Source organism: Mercenaria mercenaria, chromosome 6 (assembly GCF_021730395.1).
Source record: "Mercenaria mercenaria strain notata chromosome 6, MADL_Memer_1, whole genome shotgun sequence".
NCBI lineage: Eukaryota > Metazoa > Mollusca > Bivalvia > Venerida > Veneridae > Mercenaria > Mercenaria mercenaria.
The window spans coordinates 46,935,791-46,959,830 of record NC_069366.1 but is presented as its reverse complement, the minus strand read 5'-3'; the positions used below and the strand labels follow the sequence as shown (position 1 = coordinate 46,959,830).

At 36.0% G+C, this 24,040-nt stretch overlaps 1 protein-coding gene across 1 annotated transcript in view; it reads right to left on the bottom strand.

Annotated features, from left to right (window-relative positions):
• LOC123550515 (uncharacterized) overlaps positions 1-18,283 on the bottom strand; it is a 75,747-nt gene extending 57,464 nt beyond the window's left edge. Inside the window, exons 1-28 of the mRNA XM_053546789.1 lie at positions 18,203-18,283; positions 16,026-16,589; positions 15,667-15,705; positions 15,395-15,486; positions 14,964-15,077; positions 14,225-14,582; positions 13,759-13,914; positions 12,879-13,152; positions 12,334-12,476; positions 11,837-11,951; positions 11,383-11,522; positions 10,780-10,908; positions 10,431-10,460; positions 10,140-10,254; positions 8,925-9,088; positions 8,341-8,427; positions 7,771-7,885; positions 6,833-7,110; positions 5,207-5,321; positions 4,905-5,053; positions 4,062-4,176; positions 3,679-3,848; positions 3,182-3,296; positions 2,666-2,871; positions 2,367-2,481; positions 1,329-1,561; positions 962-1,076; positions 323-474 (exon numbers count right to left, since the gene is read on the bottom strand). Of these exons, the coding sequence (XP_053402764.1) occupies positions 323-474; positions 962-1,076; positions 1,329-1,561; positions 2,367-2,481; positions 2,666-2,871; positions 3,182-3,296; positions 3,679-3,848; positions 4,062-4,176; positions 4,905-5,053; positions 5,207-5,321; positions 6,833-7,110; positions 7,771-7,885; positions 8,341-8,427; positions 8,925-9,088; positions 10,140-10,254; positions 10,431-10,460; positions 10,780-10,908; positions 11,383-11,522; positions 11,837-11,951; positions 12,334-12,476; positions 12,879-13,152; positions 13,759-13,914; positions 14,225-14,582; positions 14,964-15,077; positions 15,395-15,486; positions 15,667-15,705; positions 16,026-16,589; positions 18,203-18,263 (4,459 nt within the window). The 5' untranslated portion in view covers positions 18,264-18,283. The remainder of the gene's footprint in view (positions 1-322; positions 475-961; positions 1,077-1,328; positions 1,562-2,366; positions 2,482-2,665; positions 2,872-3,181; positions 3,297-3,678; positions 3,849-4,061; positions 4,177-4,904; positions 5,054-5,206; positions 5,322-6,832; positions 7,111-7,770; positions 7,886-8,340; positions 8,428-8,924; positions 9,089-10,139; positions 10,255-10,430; positions 10,461-10,779; positions 10,909-11,382; positions 11,523-11,836; positions 11,952-12,333; positions 12,477-12,878; positions 13,153-13,758; positions 13,915-14,224; positions 14,583-14,963; positions 15,078-15,394; positions 15,487-15,666; positions 15,706-16,025; positions 16,590-18,202) is intronic.
• Between the last annotated feature and the right edge of the window lie 5,757 nt (positions 18,284-24,040).

Sequence of the window (24,040 nt, the reverse complement as noted above, 5' to 3'; positions counted from 1 at the left end):
GTCTCTGTTTACAGGGATCATTTTTCACTTGGAACTAATAATATAGTCCACAGTAACTAAAAATCACCTAACACTACTGGTTTGAACTACATAGCAAATTAATATGTATCACCGGATTGGAATGGAAATCTCAAATCAAGGGACAGCAGTAATATGAATCACTGGCTTTGACTGGATATCTTGCTTGTTTTCAATATGCATATTCCCCCTTATCTAAATGTACTATATCACAGACCATGATCCCCAAGCGAAACTCCTCAGAGATGACCTTGTGTTAAAGGTACAAACTTCTCATTGGATTTGTCTGCTGGTGATTACTTACTTTGTGGTGGAGTTGTAGGTGTTCGGTGTGGTCCTGGAGTGGTTTTTGGTGCTGGTGTTGGTTCTCCGGTACATTCTGGCACCTGGCAACATGGGTTGGCTGGATCCTTTGCAAGACGGCAGTTGGAAGGCAGGTCAACATACTTTGCACACCTATTAAAAGATACACACAGATATTAAATCAAAATTTGACAAATGATTACACACTAAACAAGTGAATACATGTGTGTGTTTGGGTTTTAACATCTTTTTCGACAATTTTTCGTTGTCTACTTGTAGCAGTGAGCACAATGCCAGACTTTATAGTGCTGCCTCACTGGAATATCAAGCCATATACACGTGACATAATATCCCACCCAGTCACATTATACTGACACCGTGCTGACCAGTCCTAACCCTATCCTCTTAATACTGAGCGCCAAGTGAGAAAGCTACTGGTACCATTTTTTACATCTTTGGTATGACGCAGCCAGGGATCGAACCCACGACCTCCCGCTGCGCTCTACCACTTAAGTGAATACATTGTTTACAACACAGCAAGGTAATGCTCAATGGAAAGCAATGTATATAAATGTATACATTGTGAAACACAGCCAGGAAGTAGACATTTTCCACAGCTAAGCAAATAACAAAATCTTACTTTTCGTAGCATTTGTATTGTCCAATGTTTGCATCTAGACATTCACATGTGAAGTCACATCCATCGTCCCACTTCTGTCCCTGGTTATATTGTACACCCTTATATTCACAGTAATCTAGAAAGAGAGCGCGCAAAAATGTCATAAATGTTACACATTAATATCATTGCCTCAGGGTATGAATCACAGGCAGGTTATATGCCCATCCAAAAAAAAAAACGAGTAACAAATAGTATAATGGAAGGTGACATTTCAAAGAACTTACGGTATTTTATTGTACTGTACTGTTCTGTACTGAATTTTAGAGAAAAGAATTTTACAAATAAGGTTAATGTAGCATATGACTACCAAGATAAAATTGATACATACTCAGTGGAGGTTGGGTCATGCCTGGTTTTGGTGTTGGTATGTTGGCTGAGCCAGTCACTGATCCAGGTGCTACTGTCGGTACCTGGTAAGGCGTTGGGGCTGGGGTTGACACTCCTGGTACTGGGGCTGGAGTAGACTTTGGCTCTGGTTGACAGGATGGTACGAGACAGCAAGAGTCAGCTGGGTCTGTTACCATCTTACATGTAGCTGGTACATTATCATATGAGGCACATCTGGGAAAAAAATAGTAAAGTTTCTTAAAATAAAAGAACATAGGAACTGCTTCTATTTTTAATATTTTCAGCCTTGAAATTACATCAGTTCAGATTTTAAACTATTCCAATACATCTATTCCCTTAATTGAAAGTGATGCATGTCCCAAGTACCGAGAAATAATCAGCGCTAATTAATATTTTAAGGGAAATTGAAACAACTCATCTCCAGACTCAGGGACCTTAACGTTTACCCTGCTGAATTTCTATAATGAACTTGTCCATCTTCCAATTTGGACTGTACCATTTACTAATAAAAGGGATGCTATCAAAAAGATAGTGGCTGAATAGCGAACGGTGCAGATCATGATCAGACTGCATGGATGTGCAGGCTGATCATGATCTACACTGGTCGCAAAGGCACAATCAATTGTTTCCAGCATGGTAAGGATTAAGTTGTCAGCTGCTAAAAATTTGAGAAACATTAGATGTTCTGTAAAAGCACATATTTTTGCTGGGTCAAAATTTAGCGAATTTGAAATTTAGAGTATGTTTGCGAGGTTTAATATTGAATTTCGTGAAATTGTAAAAATGGTATCCTACTTGAATTAGAATTATACTAATGGTGAATATTTACGCGAGAATTAATTTTCGCGATATGAAGAGCCTTGCCAATATAGAGAAATTTAAACCCTCGCGAAAATTTCTGCTTTTACAGTATACATGTACAACTTCGGGTCTGCAATAATTGTATCCAAGGAAAAAATTGTTCCGATTGTTAACTAGCTTCAGTGAAGATATCAAGTAGTATGGCTAATGTCTGTACCTTTCATTACAAACGTAAAGTCCCTTGTCAGCATTGTCACATCTACATCTGTATTGGCATCCATCTTCCCATGTCTCACCCTGGTTGTACTGTACACCCTTGTATATACAATATTCTGAAATAGGACACCATAATTAATACTCACATTCCATTAAGAAACAGTCAAATTTCAATGGCTCAGCACAAAACTACTGCGATTGTATATGAATAAGAAACAAGATACAAGAGTTTTGCAATTTGCATTCAATGAAAAAATTATTTAAAAGAAAAGAAAAGTAAACAAAACACCAGTTGCTTACTGTAGTGGGGAGCCAGTGTTGTTCCTGTCTGGGGTACAGGGGACTGTCCTGGGGGTAAAGGAGTAGGTGCGAGTGTGGATGGGGTATTAGCCCCAGTGACACCCTGTGTTACAGATGGGAAGTTACATCTTGGCTTCTTACAACATGGGTTTGTGAAGTCAGTAACAAGGGTGCAATATTCCGGCAGATTGTTGTATCGCTGGCACCTGTAACGAGGCAATAAACACATTTTCACACACAATACTTGTAAAAAAATTATTATTTCAGAAATATCTGTTATTTTTAAACAATATTTATGTAGTCTTGAAACACAATAAGTACTAACAGAAGTAAGTCCGGATTCTGAATTTTACATCTAGTGATTTTCCTGTAAGTCATATGAAATCATGAAACACCTTTAAAACAATGGTTGGGTAAAAATTCAAAGTTCACCAAAATAAAGATGTATCTAAAAACTCTCCTTTTTGGCATAGCAATGATTTCTTTGAAATCTTAAAATACAAAAAAATAACTTACACTTCGGTACATCTGTAGAGACCAGATTCGGCATCAGTACAAACACAGTTCAAGTCGCAGCCATCTTGCCAAGACTGTCCCTGGCTGTAATGTGTTCCCTTGTACTCACAATAACCTTTAATCAACATATAAATCCAGTTTAGATCTTGACAGACTAATTTCTAACTGTATAAAGCAATTTTGAAAATGAATGTTTATGTTAATGCTGAGAGCGGTCAGAGGATTTTTGTGCCCCAGTTTATAGAAGAATACATGAAAGGATAAATGCAATTCTTGTCCTGACAAAATGCAAATGTCCTTTCCGGCTTTATAATGAGTTTGAAGGAGGTACTCATTGTCCTGGTAACGAATAGTGGACATTTTTCACAAATTATTTATCAAAAATGAGAACTCTCGTATGCGGCTTTGTTAAGATAACTTTTGTAAAGGGAATTCTCCATGAAGCCGACTCATTTTGTATACTGATACATACCAATACAAGCTAAATGAAGACCAACCTGTTGCAGGTCCTTGTCCAATAAATGAACCAGTTGAAGCCGGCAGGGGCAGCTGAGTGGGTCCAGGAGTGGTACCAGTAGTTGGACATTTCGGTATCACACAACAGCTTGGATCCTTGGGATCAGGGAGGAAATCGCAGGTCTCGTCAACATTCTCGTATTCGGGACATCTTAATTACAGAAGAAAATAGCGAACTTTATTAACAACTTTGAATTATTTTCTACTACAAAGTTCAAGATGAAGTAACTAAAACAATAACATCTTACCATAGAAAATCTACATAGATAATGCTATTTTTTTTGCTATTATCAGCAATTTTTCTGGATTAGAAACTAGAAAAAAAGTAAAGATCTGATGTAAGACCTCATGGTAAGACTAATACCTTGTAAGACATCTGTATACATTTTCAGCAGCGTCCTCACATGTACACTTGAAGCTACAGCCATCGTACCATGTCTGTCCTTGTTGGTATTGCTGGCCCTCGTATATACAGTATTCTATAATGTATAAAGAATTAGAATTACTTCCACAGGAAAAAGAAACAAATTATTTGTACTGGAACATGAAACATAGCCCCAGCTATCATAAAACGCTAGTGGATATTTCGTACATATTACTGCATACATGAACTCTAATATTTGAAGCATTAATACTGAAATCTATTAAATTTTTTCATTTCAAAACCAAATGATTTTTTTATTACTAGACAGAATAGCAAAGAAATATTCAGTCTTTTGTACCGCAGTGTTTTTTAAATATCATGCATAATTATAAGTCAATAAAGCTGCAATGTTCTAATATTTCAAATTTTCAGTAAGTATATCAACTATGTATGGACATTTAGGCAACACTACAGGTAGTGTGAGGATACCCTATGAAACTGTCACAGATTTTTTAACTACCACTGATTTTGGACTGCCACTGACTTTAGACTGCCACTAATTTTGTATTGCAACAGATTTTGGATTGCCACTGATTTTGGAAATGCCACTAATTGCAGATTGCCACAGGTTTTAGAATGCAACTGATTGTGGACTACCATCAATTTTAGAATGCCACTGATTTTGTACTGCCACAGCTTTTGGATTGCCACTGACTTGGACCGCCACCACACTAGACCATTACCAAAGTATAAATGTTGCTACTACCAATCCGTTGAACACAATATTTAGGATCATTTTGTAAGATTATTAGGGCTTCAATAAAGCTAACATATTAGTAATACCTCCTTGTGGTCGTGGGGTTGTTACTTTAACTTCTCCAACATGGGTTACGTAGTTCACAGCAAAGTTACATTTGGGGATGTCACAACATGGGTTCACTGGATCCTTGATGAGATAACACTGTTTTGGCAATACTCCATAGTGCACACATCTGTTTTAGGTAAAGAATGCTTTTATTAATTATCTTGGTACACACAGTACATGACACAAGTTTACATAATGTTTTGTGTAAAACAATCTTTCGTGTTATGAAGTTACTTGAATACAGAAAAATTAAAGGGAGGGAACTGATACTAAAACTTACTTTTCTGTACACTGGTAGTGTCCCCTGCTTGCATCATCACAAACACAGTTGAAGTCGCAGCCATCTTCCCAGACCTGTCCTTGTTGGTATGTCTGTCCTCTGTAGGTACAATGACCTGGGAAAAAACATAAATGTAACATTGTAAACCACACCCTTACTATTCAATAACTGGCTTAATTTGTTCTGATATTGATTAACAGCAGCTGTCATGATAATACAGATTACTCCCGGAGATGCACCTACTCTAAACTATATATTACTGTAGTTCTGCACATCTGATAAAACAGAAGTAAAGGTGTTATGTCATTCATACCAAGCCTGGACTGTCACAAGGAATCGAAACTCAATCTATGAAGTACTGGCAAATGGTATGTGTGTTTATAAAAAAATAAAGCCACTTTCATTCTACAGATAAAATGAAATAACAAAAATGTTGTCATCTGAAATAAATGGGAGTTAAAACTTGATTGCCCTGTGAGATTATGGGGTAACTGCATAAAGAAGTGCATAATGACCTGAATGCCATAATCAAAATTTTTCTGATCAGTCTAGCATTAAGTTTACAACCAGTCAATATCATAAACATACATGTATTTGTATTTGACTACTTCAAATATAACATTTTATGTTCAACAAAAGGATCACCCCAAGACTGCTGAATTTTATATTTAAGCCCTCCATGGTTTGTAGAACCAAGATGGAAGTCTGACGTTGTCATAACCGTCCCTTGTTGAAGTTATGTCAGCAGACGACACTTGAAAACTTGACAACCACATGTCATATTCACATGCATGTTTCTCTTATCATAGACAGGTCTATATAAATAGTTACAATTTGCCCTATATGTATTTAACTCTGTCTATGAGTGCTCTATGACATTGCTGTTCTCTAACAAACTTTTCATTGAATTTCTTACATCATGAGCTCATCACATTCAGATGAACAATATTATGTACTTATTTTACTGGCAAGCTATTCAATAAGTGTTTTATTACATGACATCTAAATAAATTTTTATACTGTTTTCTTAAAGTTTTAATATAACCTAGCAAAATTTATTGCTGAACTAAAGACTGGTCAGTAGCACTAACTATGGCCCTGTGATTTCAGTAAGGAGTCATGTAATTAAAGATAATATGTGGAATGTTACAACAGAGAATGAAAAATGACAGCCCCAAATTACCTAACATTTTTTCTTTTTTGCAGAATTGTTATCATCTTCAAGTATGAATAACCGTTTTATAACTTGCAAATTCTTAACCACTTTCACGCAAGTTCACACAACTGCACCACAAAAATCATTTAACAAAAAATTATCATTAGCTTGTAAAATTTTGAGTTCGAGTTTTCAGAAGAAACTCAGGTCCTATGTTACAAATCTGAGTCTACCACTCTAAAAACTCGGGTATCTGGATCCCAGGTTAAAAATCTGAGTTTGGAGACAATTCTTAAAAATTCCAGCATCTGATTGGATGACTCTGAGCTCAGTCTTAAAATCGACCAATGAAATCTTAGCATTTTGAGACTGTTATTCTAGAGCAAAACACATGAACTCAACCAAAGGTAAGCCTTCAAAGTAACACTGTTTCCAAACTTAGAATCATAACCATCTAACTGTTAGTTTACCAATTCCGCCAGTTCCTACTCCAGATGTTGGTACAGTTGGAGGGGCTGGGGTGAATCCTGTGGGGAACAATGTCACTGATGAAGTGAATGGGTGGTAGCTGTCTGTCCTTGGTGGTTCCACCAGACTGTGAATCTGAGTGGCTGGGTAGAACACTGGAAGGGGAACTGGAATCTTGTGTGTCACTGGGTCTGGGTTACATTTTGGTGCCTGGCAGCATTCATCATTGGGATCAGTTTCCATATGGCATGAGGGAGCCAGTGCTGGATAGCTTGGACACCTGTTTAATTAACAATCACGTTTTGGGTTACTTATTGTCTATGTGCACTTTGAAAAAATAGCAATGTAAAAGCTATAAATGATTAGTTCTTTAACTGGATATATCTTTATACATTTAAGGTTAAAGATCAAGCTGGTCAATACAATAACTTGGCTTTAAGAACTATATTTTCCTAAAACTGATATTCTGTATGATCTTTTGTGATTATGTTTGATAAGAAACCAAGAAAAAAAACTGTTTTCTAACAACATTTTTGAATACTTCATAGAGATCAGTTATTACATTAAAACTAGTTAAAACAAAAAAACCCACAAGAAATCCATCTTGTTGAATGGTACCCATTTCATGAAAACAGGCGGGAAAAGCCTTAAGAATTTTAACCCTTACCCTGCTAAATTTCTATAATGAACTTGTCCATCTTGCAATTTGGACAGTACCACTGACTGCTAAATGGGATGTTTACCAAAAAGATACTGACTGAATAGCGAACAGTGCAGATCAAGATCAGGCTGCACGGATGTGCCGGTTGATCATGATCTACACTGGCCGCAAAGGCAGAATCAATCGTGTCCAGCATGCTTAGGGTTAAAGTCAAGTTTACATTTCAGACTTCTTATATTCATTAATACAGTCCAGAAAAAAAGGAAGTCATTTTCTTACTTTTGCTTGCAGGAGTATAGACCAGTGCCAGCCTCCTTACATATACATGTTAATTGGCAGCCATCTTCCCATGCTTGATCCTGAACATATATCTGACCCTTGTACAAACAGCCACCTGTAAAACACATCATGAAATACCCATGCTCAAAAACTTTAAATTACACTGGAACCTCAAATATTTTTTCATGTCAACATTCAAATTCATGCGTATCAGGGGCATGACATCATTTATGACATCATTTTTGACATCAGTTTCATGTGCGTTGTTGCATTAAAATGTTACATTGGTACCTCAAACATCCATATTTTTCCATATCAAAATTCAACTTTTGTATCAGGGTTACAAGTGTTATATCAAAATGATCATTGGTGATATTTTCAATTTTATTCATCCATACTCTAAAGAAGTTAAAAAGTTTTGGAGCACTTCTCACTGGCAAAAACATAGAATATGGTTGTGTAACTTACAGTAACTTATGACTCAGTGAATCATTTTCTGAGTACATGACTTATATACATAATTTAAATATATAGTCAGAATTCTTGTTGTGAAACAAAATGTTAACTTACTGACTGATGGGGCAACAAATCCAGTACCACCGGTTCCCGGTCTCAGAGTTCCACCGGTAGTTGATTTTGGTGGATTATATGTTATGCCTGAGAAAGTAAGTATATATACATGCACACATACGGAAAACAATGGAGGTGTCAGTTTTTAATTGATTATGGAGGAGAAATTCCACTCTTATTAAGAATTACTTCACTCAATATCAGATCTTATATTTCCGAACTAATTTACTTATATATAGCACAGAAGACTTCTAAACATCAGGTTTAAAGATTTAACAACATGAGAATGTTTATAAGTTTAGGACTTTAAAGGCACGTCTTAGGTGCTGAATATACATTCTCATGATGTTTTTTCTCCTTAGTCCCTAATTATTTTTAAAAAAACTCCCAGTTTTAATACTTCAAATACTATATAACAGGAAGGAGAAGACGCTTTAACTAGATGTTTTTCAGAAGAATGTGCATTACAAAGGTGTAAAAAAAAATCTAAACATGAAGGACTGTGAATGAGAGTCTTTGGCAAAGTTAAATAAATAAATATTTGTTCCTTCTGCAGAATGATTAAACATGTAGCGGAAACAAACCTGGTTGTGGGTTTGTTACATTGATGGCTCCACCATTACCAATAGTGTCTGGTGTGAGAGATGTGGACAGGAAGTAACCGTTAACACACTGTGCTACTGGGCAACATTCACCAGCCTTCTTCGTCATTCTGCAGCCACTCGGTAAATTGTTGTATGTTGGGCATCTGTCAAAATATAAACATTCATCATAAACCTTCATACTTTATAGCACTGTTTTCTTACCTGCATTTTAATCAACAGCAAGCTCTTCAAACTGTATGCATATGAGCCGTGCCATGAGAAAACCAACATAGTGGGTTTGCGACCAGCATGGATCCAGACCAGCCTGCGCATCCGCGCAGTCTGGTCAGCATCCATGCTGTTCCCTTTCAAAGCCTAATGGAATTAAAAAAACTAATAGCAACAGCATGGATCCTGACCAGACAGCGCGGATGCGCAGGCTGGTCTGGATCCATGCTTGTCGCAAACCCACTATGTTGGTTTTCTCATGGCACGGCTCATATAGATTTGAAGCTTCTGATTCCCTGTAAAATAAGTGACAACTTCTCAACATGAAACGGGAGTGAAAATTGAAATCCAGTACCAAACCTCTGGTCAAACTTTACTGAAAAATATGACTGTGCACCAGTTGCAAAGTTATAAAACTGAACTTGGGAACCAGTCTCAGAATTCAACCATGCCATTGGTCAATTTTAAAACTGTGCTAAGAATCAACCAATCAGATCCTAGAAAACAGAGACTGGTATTCAAACTTGGTTTTATCCAAACTCCTACGCAGTGATCTCCCTTGCCACTATGCTTTCATTGATCACTGCCAACAAAATATGACCATTGTTCATCACGTGATGATCGGTAAACATGGCGGACGAAACCCCGAAGAAATGGTTTCCCGTTATTTGTTTTCTTTGTGATAGAAAGAGGTACTATAATTTAAGTGGGAAAAAAAACTGCCAGAATAAATAACTAAGGTAAACTTTATAACAAAGTTAGATTTTCAAGCCGTTTTTGACGCATGAATAAAAAATAGTCCACTTAGCTGAATTTTAGGTAAAAAATTTGTGTTGGCAGTGATCAATGAGTGTAGTGGCAAGGGAGATCACTGCATTACAATGTAAGGCTCAACTTTAATTGTTAGCATTGTCTGGATAAAAAGGAGGATATAAAGATAATCCTAAACATGATATTAAGAATAGAAATTACATGAATATTACTTACGTATTGACACATCTGTAATATCCATAGATAGCATTTTCACATGTACATTCAGTGTCACAACTTGTGTTCCAAGATTGTCCCTGTTTGTACAGTTTTCCGGCATATACACAACGGTCTGAAATTTCAGGATCATACATTTCGCATCACATATAAAAGCAATAAAAAGCTGTAATAAATTAACATCAGTCTCTTCCCAACATTAAGATTTATCATATACACAAAGTAAAAATTTAATTTTACGAAAAAAACAAAAACAAAAAAAAACAAAGAATAAAAAAATGATAAACTCACCATTGGGTCCTGGCTGAGGAAGGCCATCAGCTGAAAATATTAAACATTATTTTCACGTCATGTTAACATGGTTAATCAAATTTATAATCAAACTATTTCTATAATGCAAATGGAAATAAAAATATAATTCAGTCTCCGGCATTCAAATTTTAATAGCATAATTATTCATTCAAATAAAAATCAATGTATAAAAAGATTTTTTAATTATCTAAAACCTATACAGAATGACAAAATATGTTTAATTCACTATACCTAAAAAGTGTGATATGTGGGAAAGGGGTGTTTGCAAAATATATTTGCAAGACCATGTTAAATATGTAAGTAATGGTAAAGGAGAAAGGGTACTTACGGCACATGTCACAGTATTTCCTGCAGTTGATTGCTGCCCAGCCTCTGTAGCTTACACATACGTCCTTGCCGTACATGTTACATGTGCCGATAGCATCGAGACATGGTGGGTGCTCAGTTGGTTTAGCTCCTTGAAATTGAATAAACTTCGAATTACCGTGTTAGCAAGCTCAAACCAGTATCTCCAAATGGCTTAGGATTTGGTTAATGAAAACCATTAAAATAAATCCAAATACACCTTTAGATTAAAACAAGAGTATATTAATTAGAAAACACATGTTTCCCTACTAATATCCCTTTTTTTACACTGTTGACTTGTTAATACAATATAAAAATTTTCTTTTAATATTTTGTGACTTTCTGTCTGCATGTACTTTATGTCACTTTGGAACAGGCATGAGCTTAAATGATTTGAGTTCTAAGTGAACTTAGTTTTCTTACACAGCTTATATTATTTTAAATAAACTTACACAATACATATATTATCACACATATGTTAACACAACATTTAATAGGGTTTACATAATTAAAAAAAGTTTCTCATAGCAGTAATGGTAGACTGTTGTCTGAGTTTTAGCAATATAGTTCGTTTTTTAAAACTTACCAACTCCGTAGCCACTGATTGATCCGGAACCCTGGAAGCTTCCTGTCTGGGAGTCGAACTCACACACTGGTTTCTTACAACACTCTCCTGCCTTCTGCTCTAGATGACAGTAAGGTGGAATACTACTGTATGACGGGCAACTGCATATACAACAACACAGATGTTTTAAAATATATGTAAATTTACAATTTCAGATAATTTTATAATCTAATTTTCATTTCTGTTTTCAACAGGACGATAGAAAAATGTTAAAACAATTGTCAATAATGGGTTATATAACTTAGAAAGTTAAAATTAAACATTTGTATACTACTTCAAGAACAGGCACATGATTTGTCATCAAAAAATAAGACACATCAATTAATCCCTTCCTCAGTTGTTTGTTTAGCTGACACTGTCTGTCTGTTCTAGTCTTTGCTGACAAAGCTGCATTATAAAAAGGAATGGGACTTACAGGTCCTCGCATCTGTACAGTCCAGATTTGGCATCGGTACATGTGCACTGATAGTCACAGCCATCCCTCCAACTTTGTCGCTGGTAATACTGTTTACCCTTATACACGCAAACATCTGTAATACATAAGCTAGTTTAAACATTTAGGTTCATCACACAAACTTCACTCTACATTGCTTTCACTTTTATAGCTGCTATTCTTCCTCTCAAAACAAGGCTTAATTTCAGATCTGGTGTAAAGCATATCAATTAACCTTCTTATAAAAGACAGTCTAAGGCCCGTATTTATTATCCTTCAATGATCTATTTGTGTTTTATTTTATTTATTTGAAGATGTATCACTTTTTCTATTAAAAACCAAAACTGAAATGAAAATATATTATTACCACAAATCAACATGTTAATCAAATCATAGCATTCATTCAACATATACATATTTCACATACTTGCAATACTTTACATATTTCACAAACATGCAATACTTTAATAAACTATTACCGATTCCATTAGGTGTGACAGCATGACCGCTTGATTGTTGCACATTGACAGTTGGGTTGAAGTTGCACACTGGTTCAAGACAGCATTCACCAGGTTGGGTGACTAGAGTACAGTCAGATGGGAGGTTGTGGTAGACTGGACATCTGTGAACATAAAATTTAAATCAGTCAAACAAAAGCTTTAAACAAGGAATAAAACAGGACATACATGACAGGAAAGATAGACAGAACTGCACTTCAAAGTGCAGCTGTATGCATTGGTCTTGGCAGTTTTGTACAAAGAATAAATACATAAAGCATAAAAACTGAAAAAACAAAACAAGAGAAGAAGTTTCAGCAAGTGTTGTGGTCTAACTTCAAAGACTTGAATCTCTGTTGCCCTACTCACTAAACACCAGTTTGTGTTATAGGAAATCTTCATGGTGTGATAGTCTTGTATTAAGCATAATTATAGAGTTATTCTATTGTTTGAAACAATACAATTATCTATCTTATATCAACCTAGCTGTATTATCAACTGACAAAATATCAGTTTAGTTACTATACCTGTTGTTGCACTTGTATCTTCCTGTGTTTCCATCCTCACAAATACATTCATAGTCACAGCCATCGTACCATTTCTCACCAGTTATGTAAGTTTTGCTCTTGTAGGAACACTTGCCATAATATCCTGATGAACTTGTGTTGGAAGCACAGAAACCACAGAAAAGCTGGCAGTTCTGGGCAACATAGGAGCCTGGTTGGGCACAGTAATCCCTGCCATAGTTGGCACAGTCTGGTAAAGTGTCTTCACATTTTGGTGGGGCACTTGTAAACAGTGCTGAAAAAGAAATTAGAATGAAATATTATGTCACTATGCTCTTATGGAATACTATTATGTACAAGAGGGCCATAATGGCATCAAGTCTCTCACCTGACCTCGACTATTTGACCTTGGCTTGGATATATCTATATTTATGATCATTCAAATGTTTCTACTAAGAAAAACATAAATGCTGAAAGATTCAGACATTAACCTAGTTGAAAATATGACCATAGGAATGTACCAAGACACTCTCACCACCAGGTGCTTTTGTAGATTTTCTATAAACCGTAAATATATGGACAATCCATAAATTTGAAGTTTTCAGTCTGTTTACACTCAAACTTTAGCATACTGACTGTGTATGAATTTCTGTTTCGATCACGACCACTTCTTAAATAATGTGAAACTTTTAATAAACATGCTAAAAACCGAAATCATTTCAAATACAAGAAAATAACATTGATAAACCTGTTATTTTTTCTTTTTGTGTGGGAAGAAAAACAAATGGCTATATGTTGATAACGGGGAGTAACTTTGTTCTTATATTTAGTCTACTTTAAATTCCGTGATGCGCCGTACCAGGCACTCTCGTTAAAATAACCTGCACACTGATATACTTACGTGTACAGAAACTACAGAATTTAGCACAGTTTTGCTGAGCCCATGAACCGTAATTTGTGCAGACATCATTTCCGTACTGAGCACAATTGGCTAATGTGTCTTGGCACGGATCTGGTGGTAGTGTTGCTCCCGTAATTGATGGTTGAGTGGCCTTTACTGGAAAATAGCGTGAAGACAAACATATTAAAACCACACAAATTTTGTTGAGAGTATAACTCTCTATATATAGTATATCAATCTATATAAGATTTAAGAAGTCAAAATAAAATTTCAACATATCGGATAATCCACAAAATTTGCAAAACTGCTCCAGTGAGCTAATATATAAAAAGCTCAAATATATTAGTAAGACCTTTAACACTGAGTCCTTGGTTAAAGATTAAAAAGAAAGTATCAAGTGGAATAAGCAAGAATGAAAAGCTCAGAGTATATTACAATCATAGACCGAGTCTCAATGTCAACATACCTTTGCACATTTGGGCGATAAGCTTGTCCGTAATACTGTCTAGATCATCATAACTTTTCACGGTGAAAGCGTTGTCTGTCGATGGACTGTCGGCAATATTGTTCAGTTCAGCATTATTCACTCTGTTTCCAACACCAACTGCAATTATTCCAATGTTTTCTGTTCTTGCTTTATCGGCAGCAGCTACAGCAGCAGTAGGATTGGACGAACCTCCGTCTGTAATTAGGACTGCGATTCTTGGGACGTCCCCGCGAGCTCCGCTGTGCTGATTGAATACCTGTTGTCCTGTGTAACGGATGGCGTCGGCGTCATGAGTTCCACCACCAAGGTAAGTCATTCCTTCAATAGCTTTCATCGCCTGAGGGAGTAATGATAAATTTTGAAATTTGTATGCAAAAAATTCAAAAATATATTTCGGATATTAAGAAGTTTCAACAATCATATTTCCGATTTGTGGTATATATATTTTCCGATTTGTGGTATATATATTTTCCGATAAAATGTGGTATATATATATATTTAACGACATTAAATCACAAGTTCGCTTAAACCTCAGTTTTGGTGATGTTGTTTCAGAGTCATTACAAAACTGGATTTAAAAACAAATATAATTACGTAAACGAAACACTGAACAAATAGGTAACTTTCAAATATGCTTCAAACTGTTCTCCAAATCTCATATATATAAAAACACAATCAATATTAAAAGTCGTTTAAAAGTCTTGTTTCTATAACCCACCTCTGGTCTTGTTTGGTACTGCCCTAGAGGGAATTCAACTGAGGGGTAGTTGCCGTATTTTACAACACCGACTTGGACTTTGTTAGCACCGACATCAACCTTGGAAACGACACCCTGAAAAATACACAACGCCGTATATGAAGTCAGAACTAAATGTCTTTTTTTTTATAAACCAATCACTATCTTTCAAACAAATGTCCATTTTTAAATTCCACAAAATATTAATTCTTTCGAGAAGTAGACGTATTTTAAAATGTACAACGTCAAGAAGAAAGAAACCGTACACATTGTTCCTCTACTCGCTCACCCACTAGTGAAGCATTTTCACATACAAGAATTTGTTTCTAGATATTGCTTATAGAGATCAATAAATGCAGGTAATCTAATTAACTGATCAAGGTCATTCATAAAAGAAGAAACTGTCATAGTACCTTCAAGAAATGTTCTAGTTTTTGGAAGTTGGTACTACCCACGCTGCTTGAAGAATCAACCATGAATACCAAATCAGCTTTCTTTAAACAACCTTAAAATAGTCAGTTAGGTGATAATAGGGATTAAAACAATACAGGCATAGGTTAATATAAAATAATCATTTTGATAGAATAAAGGTGCTTTAATTAAGCTATAGAAGGATCGAGTTATGGTCATTTAAACTGTGTTTATTGAAATCAAGACGGCACATTAAATGGAATCTTAAGGTTACCTGTTGGTGCTGGCAGCATCGTTGGATCAGGGGGTAATTCTGAAATAAAAATCAAATTTTTAATGACGTACATTGAGTAATGCATCATTCTTCAATTAAGTGCAATTCTGTTAACTGTATAATGACAATTTTATCTTTTACCAAAGTTCTACACTAGCTCTATCACTGTCATTGCGTTTGTTTGTTTGTGTGTGTTTTTATTTTTTTAGTTTCAGTTACTAGTATCAGAGTCCTCTGTTCGCTTGAAATCAAATGATACTGATCATGAAGATAGCGGTAATGATGATGTGATGATTACCATTATCAACATTATTATCTATACTGAAAATACTTTTAACTCCAGTTGAGACAGTACATACCATTGCAAATCTTCGTTGCCAGCAAGTCTGAGAGACTTCCTAAAGCATCGAAATTCTGTGACGAAAACATGTGTCTTGAATCTGGGTCGGATGCAATGGTTTGCAGTTCGCTCTGGTCTACGCCGTTTCCAACGCCAACCGTGTAGAGAATTAGACCATTGTCACGTGCAGTTTGTGACTCTAGTTTGATCTGGTCTATCGTCCCTGAGGGTTGATTGGTCAAGAGAACCGCCACGTGAGGAGCATCGCCACGCCCACCGTGGATAGGACTAAATGACGTACCCGTTGCATACCGGATGGCGTTAGCCATCTTGGCTTGTCCACCTTTATACGGAATATTCATAATAGCTTGCTGAAGCTGATTATTATCCGTATATTGGTTAAGGTAGAACTGATTGGTAACGCCAGTCCCGAATGTCAAAGCGCTAACCTGAACTTTGTCAGGAGCCACTTGCATGTTGTTCGAAACATCTCTTATAAAGTTTAATTGTTTCTGAAAGTTTTGTTGGCCTACTTTACTTGAAGAGTCTATCAAAAATGTCACATCCGCTTTGGTATCACATCCTGAAAAATAAAGAAATATACACTGATCTAAACCGACTGGCTGAAAATGTAGTTATAATGAATGGAATGTATAGAGAATCCTCAAAAGTTTAGTCGGTTATAAAGTAACTGAAAAAAATCTTATCTATTTTGATGAATGATGCACGAGTTAGACTACACGACTATAAGCAAAGATAAGCGGCTAACATATGTAGTTCTTTTTTAAAGCAAAGACTAGAGTCAATTTTAATCGACAATTTGAATAGCCTGTAAGTTAGGTTCTAGTCAAACCAAAGTTATTGGACTTCAGGTTGTTATATATGTATACAGCTTCAAAATAGGTGTACGTTTCCAAAACTTAAATAATTCGCAAGGACTCTGTTTACATGGTCTAATTAGTTCATAGCGATCACGTGACTTTTTAAAGAGGTTTGCGAGAATCGGAATGTGGAAAACAAAAATTTCTTCTGCAAAAAAAGGTGTTTATATTGGGATGATTTTAGTTTCGGGATGGTCGTTATGTGAGGGTCTACTGTTCACCAATGTAGCTTCGTTATTGTATTTATTACATAACTATAATGAGTTTTTGAATAAGACAATCATGAGTTGACCTCACCCTAGATAAGTGACATATTAGGATTGGTTAGAGATAAGACAGTCGTGTGTCATTCTACAAATTGAGAAGTTTGCCAGTTGAGAAGAAACATGTCATTATCACTATGAGTAGTCTGAGTCAACATAATTGGAGAACATTCTCGGTTCATTATCTGTTGCCTCTTGACTAAAAAGGTTGAAATAAAAATTTAGTTGAATTGACGAAAGAACGCAGTACTTATTAGGGAAGACATCTTCCCTGCGCATTAATTTGGTTTAAACATATTTATTCCTAATAATATACATGAATATATTTATACACTAACTTTACAAGTACAGTTGATGGAAAATATTAGAACGAAAGACAAGTCTATTAGTGTTCTTCCCTTAAATTTGTTAATCGAAATCCAACTACGCAGTGATCTCCCTTGCTGCTACACGGGGTTTGATTCGAAATGGATTGTACATGTTTTCGTTTTACTTAGTTATGAAGGACCAACTTTTACTAATTAGTAACTTAGTTAGACCTAATTTTTCTCTTTAATCTGAACCGTAATTTTAGTTTGGTTATGACAGCTCAGCTTTCGAGTATAGGGTCATGATTGTTTAATTTGAATAACGTCCTTACAATTTCAAACATTTTGAATCTTAAAATAACAGTGCTATCTTAATGGCATTACATTCTAAAATTATTCTTTAAAAAACATAGTTCCATAGTCATCGATATTAAATACAGTCCCGGTTTACGCAAGTTACCTTACTTAAGAAAAGGAACGTGAAGAAAATCAAAATGTTTTTAAGTTGCTTAGTTATATATACATGCAGAATTCCTATTGGATCCCTAAAACATTGAACAACTTTTTGTATTTATGAGAAAAATAACGCAAATCATAGCGTCTAAAACACGACATTGTAATCATATTGCAAACCAGATTTAAATAAAAACATAGTATTTAAGAAAAAAAAATGTATTCCAGTTTTTTTTTATTTCCTGTAAACATTAAAAAAAATAAAGTTTAAAAAAAAAACTGAGTACTCACCCATCTGGGCCCTTACCGCCCCGCAGGTAACGGTAAGAGCAAGAATGATATACCCTATCATTCTGCCGAAAGTCGAAATGTACCATCAAGGGTTAGCCGTCTCTTATATATAGGGACCAGAGCTGTAGGTCACATGGTTCAACGTAAAGGATCCATTTTATCAATGAAAGGATCGGCAAAAACAGGCGTGAGGCCTTTCGTGGGGTTTCGTTTTTTTGATAGGCTCGGTGAAATATTCTAGTTTAAATATAGTTTGATGCAATGTGTTAAATAAGGGATATAGCAAAAAGCCGCAAAATGTTAAAACGAATATAAGACGGCAGAATAGTAATTAATAAATTATTATTTTAGGTAGGCCTCAGTCTCAAAAGTTCTTATATAAATGTAACTTTCATTATGCAAGGCAGAAAATGACCTTACAGGACCCTCATAGTTTTCAGCAAAGATAAGACACTATGTAAATGTCGCAGATCACTAATGATTTGACCCTAAATTTAGGATTTCTGGTTGAAAAATATAACTGCTTTGCAAACTTTGGTACTAGTTTCGAAAAGGGGATGGTACATATACTCTTGAATCAGCACATCTTGTGAAAATAGGATAGTATGAAGAAGACAAGGCACCAGAGTTATTTTCTAGCTGTAACTAAATATGAAATACATGTATGACAAAAATTTCATTCAGAAATTTGTGACCCAATAAAGAACAACGAAATTCCATCAATCAAAGTGCATTTTGGTCAAAACTGAAATATTCTAGACGAAAACAGGGTCAATTTTTCGTAATCTTCAATTTAGTATAGGAATCTTGTTTGCTTTTTTTAGACTTTAGGATGTTATAGTCTTGTCATATGGACTACGTTTGCCTAGCAATAATTTTAAGCAATATTGTTTCAAACTGTAACCTAAAATTGCTCACGTTCCATATGTGGAGAATTGGTGCCATAAGGTGAAGAAATTGTACTGGTCATAAAATCAATGTAAGAATACGAACTTTATCGCTGTACTATAAATCATGTATATTTCCGTAGGAATACAACTCGTACGACGTCAGCATACAGTCTTCTGCTGACCAAGCATATTATCTTCTATTAAATGACTGAGCATACTGTCTTCTGCTGTCTGCTGACTGAGCATACTGTCTTCTGCTGACTGAGCATACTGTCTTTGACTGAGCATAGTTTCTTCTGCTGACTGAGCATACTGTTTCTGCTGAGCATAGCTGTTTCTGCTGACATGACATAGTTGTCTTTGCTGAAGGCATACGTCTTGTGATGAGCATACTGTCTTCTGCTGACTGAGCATAGTTGTTTTCTGCTGACTGAGCATAGTTGTCTTCTGCTGACTGAGCATACTGTCTTCTGCTGACTGAGCATAGTTGTCTTCTGTTGACTGAGCATACTGTCTTCTGCTGACTGAGCATACTGTCTTCTGCTGACTGAGCATACTGTCTTCTGCTGACTGAGCATAGTTGTCTTCTGCTGACTGAGCATATTTGTCTACTGCTGACTGAGCATGTGTGTCTTCTGCTGACTGAGCATACTGTCTTCTGCTGACTGAGCATACTTTCTTCTGCTGATTGAGCATAGTTGTCTTCTGGTGACTGAGCATAGTTGTCTTCTGGTGACTGAGCATAGTTGTCTTCTGCTGACTGAGCATAGTTGTCTACTGCTGACTGAGCATACTGTCTTCTGCTGACTGAGCATAGTTGTCTTCTGCTGACTGAGCATACTGTCTTCTGCTGACTGAGCATAGTTGTCTTCTGCTGACTGAGCATACTGTCTTCTGCTGAGCATAGCTGTTTTCTGCTGACTGAACATAGTTGTCTTCTGCTGACTGAGCATACTGTCTTCTGCTGACTGAGCATACTGTCTTCTGCTGACTGAGCATAGTTGTTTTCTGCTGACTGAGCATAGTTGTCTTCTGCTGACTGAGCATACTGTCTTCTGCTGACTGAGCATAGTTGTCTTCTGTTGACTGAGCATACTGTCTTCTGCTGACTGAGCATACTGTCTTCTGCTGACTGAGCATACTGTCTTCTGCTGACTGAGCATAGTTGTCTTCTGCTGACTGAGCATATTTGTCTACTGCTGACTGAGCATGTGTGTCTTCTGCTGACTGAGCATACTGTCTTCTGCTGACTGAGCATACTTTCTTCTGCTGACTGAGCATAGTTGTCTTCTGGTGACTGAGCATAGTTGTCTTCTGGTGACTGAGCATAGTTGCTCACGTTCCATATGTGGAGAATTGGTGCCATAAGGTGAAGAAATTGTACAGGTCATAAAATCAATGTAAGAATAAGAACTTTATCGCTGTACTATAAATCATGTATATTTCCGTAGGAATATAACTCGTGCGACGTCAGCATACATCTGCTGACCGAGCATATTATCTTCTATTAAATGACTGAGCAAACTGTCTTCTGCTGACTGAGCATACTGTCTTCTGCTGACTGAACATACTGTCTTCTGCTGACTGAGCATAGTTGTCTTCTGCTGACTGAGCATACTGTCTTCTGCTGACTGAGCATAGTTGTCTTCTGCTGACTGAGCATACTGTCTTCTGCTGAGCATAGCTGTTTTCTGCTGACTGAACATAGTTGTCTTCTGCAGACTGAGATACTGTCTTCTGCGACTGAGCATACTGTCCTCTGCTGATGACATAGTGTTTCTGCTGACTGAGCATAGTTGTCTTTGCTGACTGAGCATACTGTTTCCTGACTGAAGAAAGTTGTCCTTCTGTTGACTGAGCATACTGTCTTCTGTAACTGAGCATACTTCTTCTGCTGATGAGCATACTGTATTCTGCTGACTGAGCATAGTTTCTCTGCTGACTGAGCATATTTGTCTTCTGCTGACTGGCATGTGTTCTTCTGCTGACTGAGCATACTGTCTTCTGCTGACTGAGCATACTTTCTTCTGCTGACTGAATAGTTGTCTTTGGTGACTGAGCATAGTTGTCTTCTGCTGACTGGCATAGTTGTCTTCTGCTGACTGAGCAGTTGTCTACTGTGACTGAGCATACTGTCTCTGCTGAGATAGCTGTTTTCGCTGAGCAGTTGTCTTATGCGACTAGCTACGCTTCTGCTGACTGAGCTACTGTCTTCTGCTGACTGAGCATAGTTGTTTTCTGCTGACTGAGCATTTTGTATTTATGAGAAAAATAACGCAAATCATACAGTCTAAAACACGACATTGTAACCATATTGCAAACCAGATTTAAATAAAAACATAGAATACTGTCTTCTGCTGACTGAGCATAGTTGTCTTCTGCTGACTGAGCATACTTGTCTTCTGCTGACTGAGCATACTGTCTTCTGCTGACTGAGCATAGTTGTCTTCTGCTGACTGTATATAAGATTTTTAGAAGAGTACAAACTTACATGTCAGGACAGTTTATTATCATAATCTTTCACTGGTTGTAGTGTTTCGGTGGTAACTGCTTTGGTAACGAGCACCGGTCCAGACCAGAAAGAAAATGCCTTTGTACATGTTATACCCTAATCCTAGGTATACTATGAGAACCATGGTAGATCTACCCTACTGGAAAAGATACTAGCCCGTTCTAATCGCCTATTTCTTGAAATGTACATAGTCCGGCAAATGGGTACTATTCATATTGAATAATTGGCAATTCATGTTTCATCGTGCACCTGGTTATATTTTCTCCTTGCTTCTTATCGCAGTTCTAAACACTCCGCGTATTTTATGTTTTTGTGAAACATTATGGCGTGTACGGCTTGCCATAAATCGAAACATGTATATCCGGTTGAATTTATAATAAAAGCATGAATATTTAGTTTTCATTAATCGCACGAAAGCATGGGAGTGCCAGATGGATTTTGAAGGCATAGGCAAAATCACCGGAAACGCCAGTCTGTTGGGCAAGATTATTCATAACTCCGTACTCGTCTGGTCTACAGCTTTAACATTCTCGGTATTTTGTTATTGCTACCCCTATGACCAAAGAGTAAAATGGGATATTATCCTCTGTGCAGGAATAAGGGGAAGCCCTAGCCGAAGTCCCTATGACCGAATTATCCGCACAGCACATTCCAATAACCGAACCAATTATCTCCATGTAGTATATCAAAATTATATGTATCCGTACAGTATATTCCTTTAATCGAACCCATTAACTCCATGTAGTATATCAAAATTACACGTATGCGTACAGTATATTCCTATAACAGAACCCATTATCTCCATGCTGTATATCAAAATTACACGTATGCGTACAGTATATTCCTATAACAGAACCCATTATCTCCATGCTGTATATCAAAATTATAAGTATACGTACATTATATTCCTATAACAGAACACATTATCTCCATGTAGTATATCAAAATTATAAGTATCCGTACTGTATATTCCTATAATCGAACCCATTATCTCCATGTAGTATATCAAAATTATAAGTATCCGTACAGTATATTCCTATAATCGAACCCATTATCTCCATGTAGTATATCAAAATTATAAGTATCCGTACAGTATATTCCTATAACAGAACCCATTATCTCCATGTAGTATATCAAAATTATAAGTATCCGTACAGTATATTCCTATAATCGAACCCATTATCTCCATGTAGTATATCAAAATTACACGTATGCGTACAGTATATTCCTATAACAGAACCCATTATCTCCATGCTGTATATCAAAATTATAAGTATCCGTACAGTATATTCCTATAATCGAACCCATTATCTCCATGTAGTATATCAAAATTATAAGTATCCGTACTGTATATTCCTATAATCGAACCCATTATCTCCATGTAGCATATCAAAATTACACGTATGCGTACAGTACATTCCTATAACAGAACCCATTATCTCCATGCTGTATATCAAAATTATAAGTTATACATTAATCTAAACACACTTTTCCATGTAGTATATCAAAATTATAAGTATCCGTACTTATATTCCTATAATCGAACCCATTACTCCATGTAGTATATCAAATATATACCGTACAGTATATTCTATAATCGAACCCCTTTCTATGTAGTATCAAATATAAGTATCCGTAATATATTCCTATAATCGAACCATCTCCATGTAGTATATCAAAAATTAAGTATCGTACAGTTATATTCCTATAACCGAACCATTATCTCCATGTGTATATCAAAATTATAAGTATCCGTACAGTATATTCTATATACGAACCATTATCTCCATGTAGTATATCAAAATTATAAGTATCGTACGTATATTCCTATAATCGAACCATTACTCCATGTAGTATATCAAAATTAACGTAGCGTACATATATTCCTATAACCGAACCATTAACTCCATGTAGTATATCAAAATTATAAGTATGCCGTACTGTATATCCCTATAATCGAATCCATTATCTCCATGTAGTATATCAAAATTATAAGTAGGCGTACGTTATATTCCTATAACCGAATCCATTATCTCCATGTAGTATATCAAAATTATAAGTAGGCGTACGTTATATTCCTATAACCGAATCCATTATCTCCATGTAGTATATCAAAATTATAAGTATGCGTACAGTATATCCTATAATCGAACCCATTAACTCCATGTAGTATATCAAATATAGTAGCTACAGATATTCTTAACAAAACATATCTTCATGTAGATTCAAAATAAGTATCCGTACGTATATTCATAAACACCCATTATTCTCCATGAGTATACAAAATATACGTATGTACAGATATTTATAAGAACACATTATCTCAGTAGTATATCAAAATTTTAAGATCGTATTATATCCTAACCAACCCGTACCTCATGTATAATCAAAATTTATAAGTTTCGTAAACTAAACCCTACATGTAGTTTATCAATA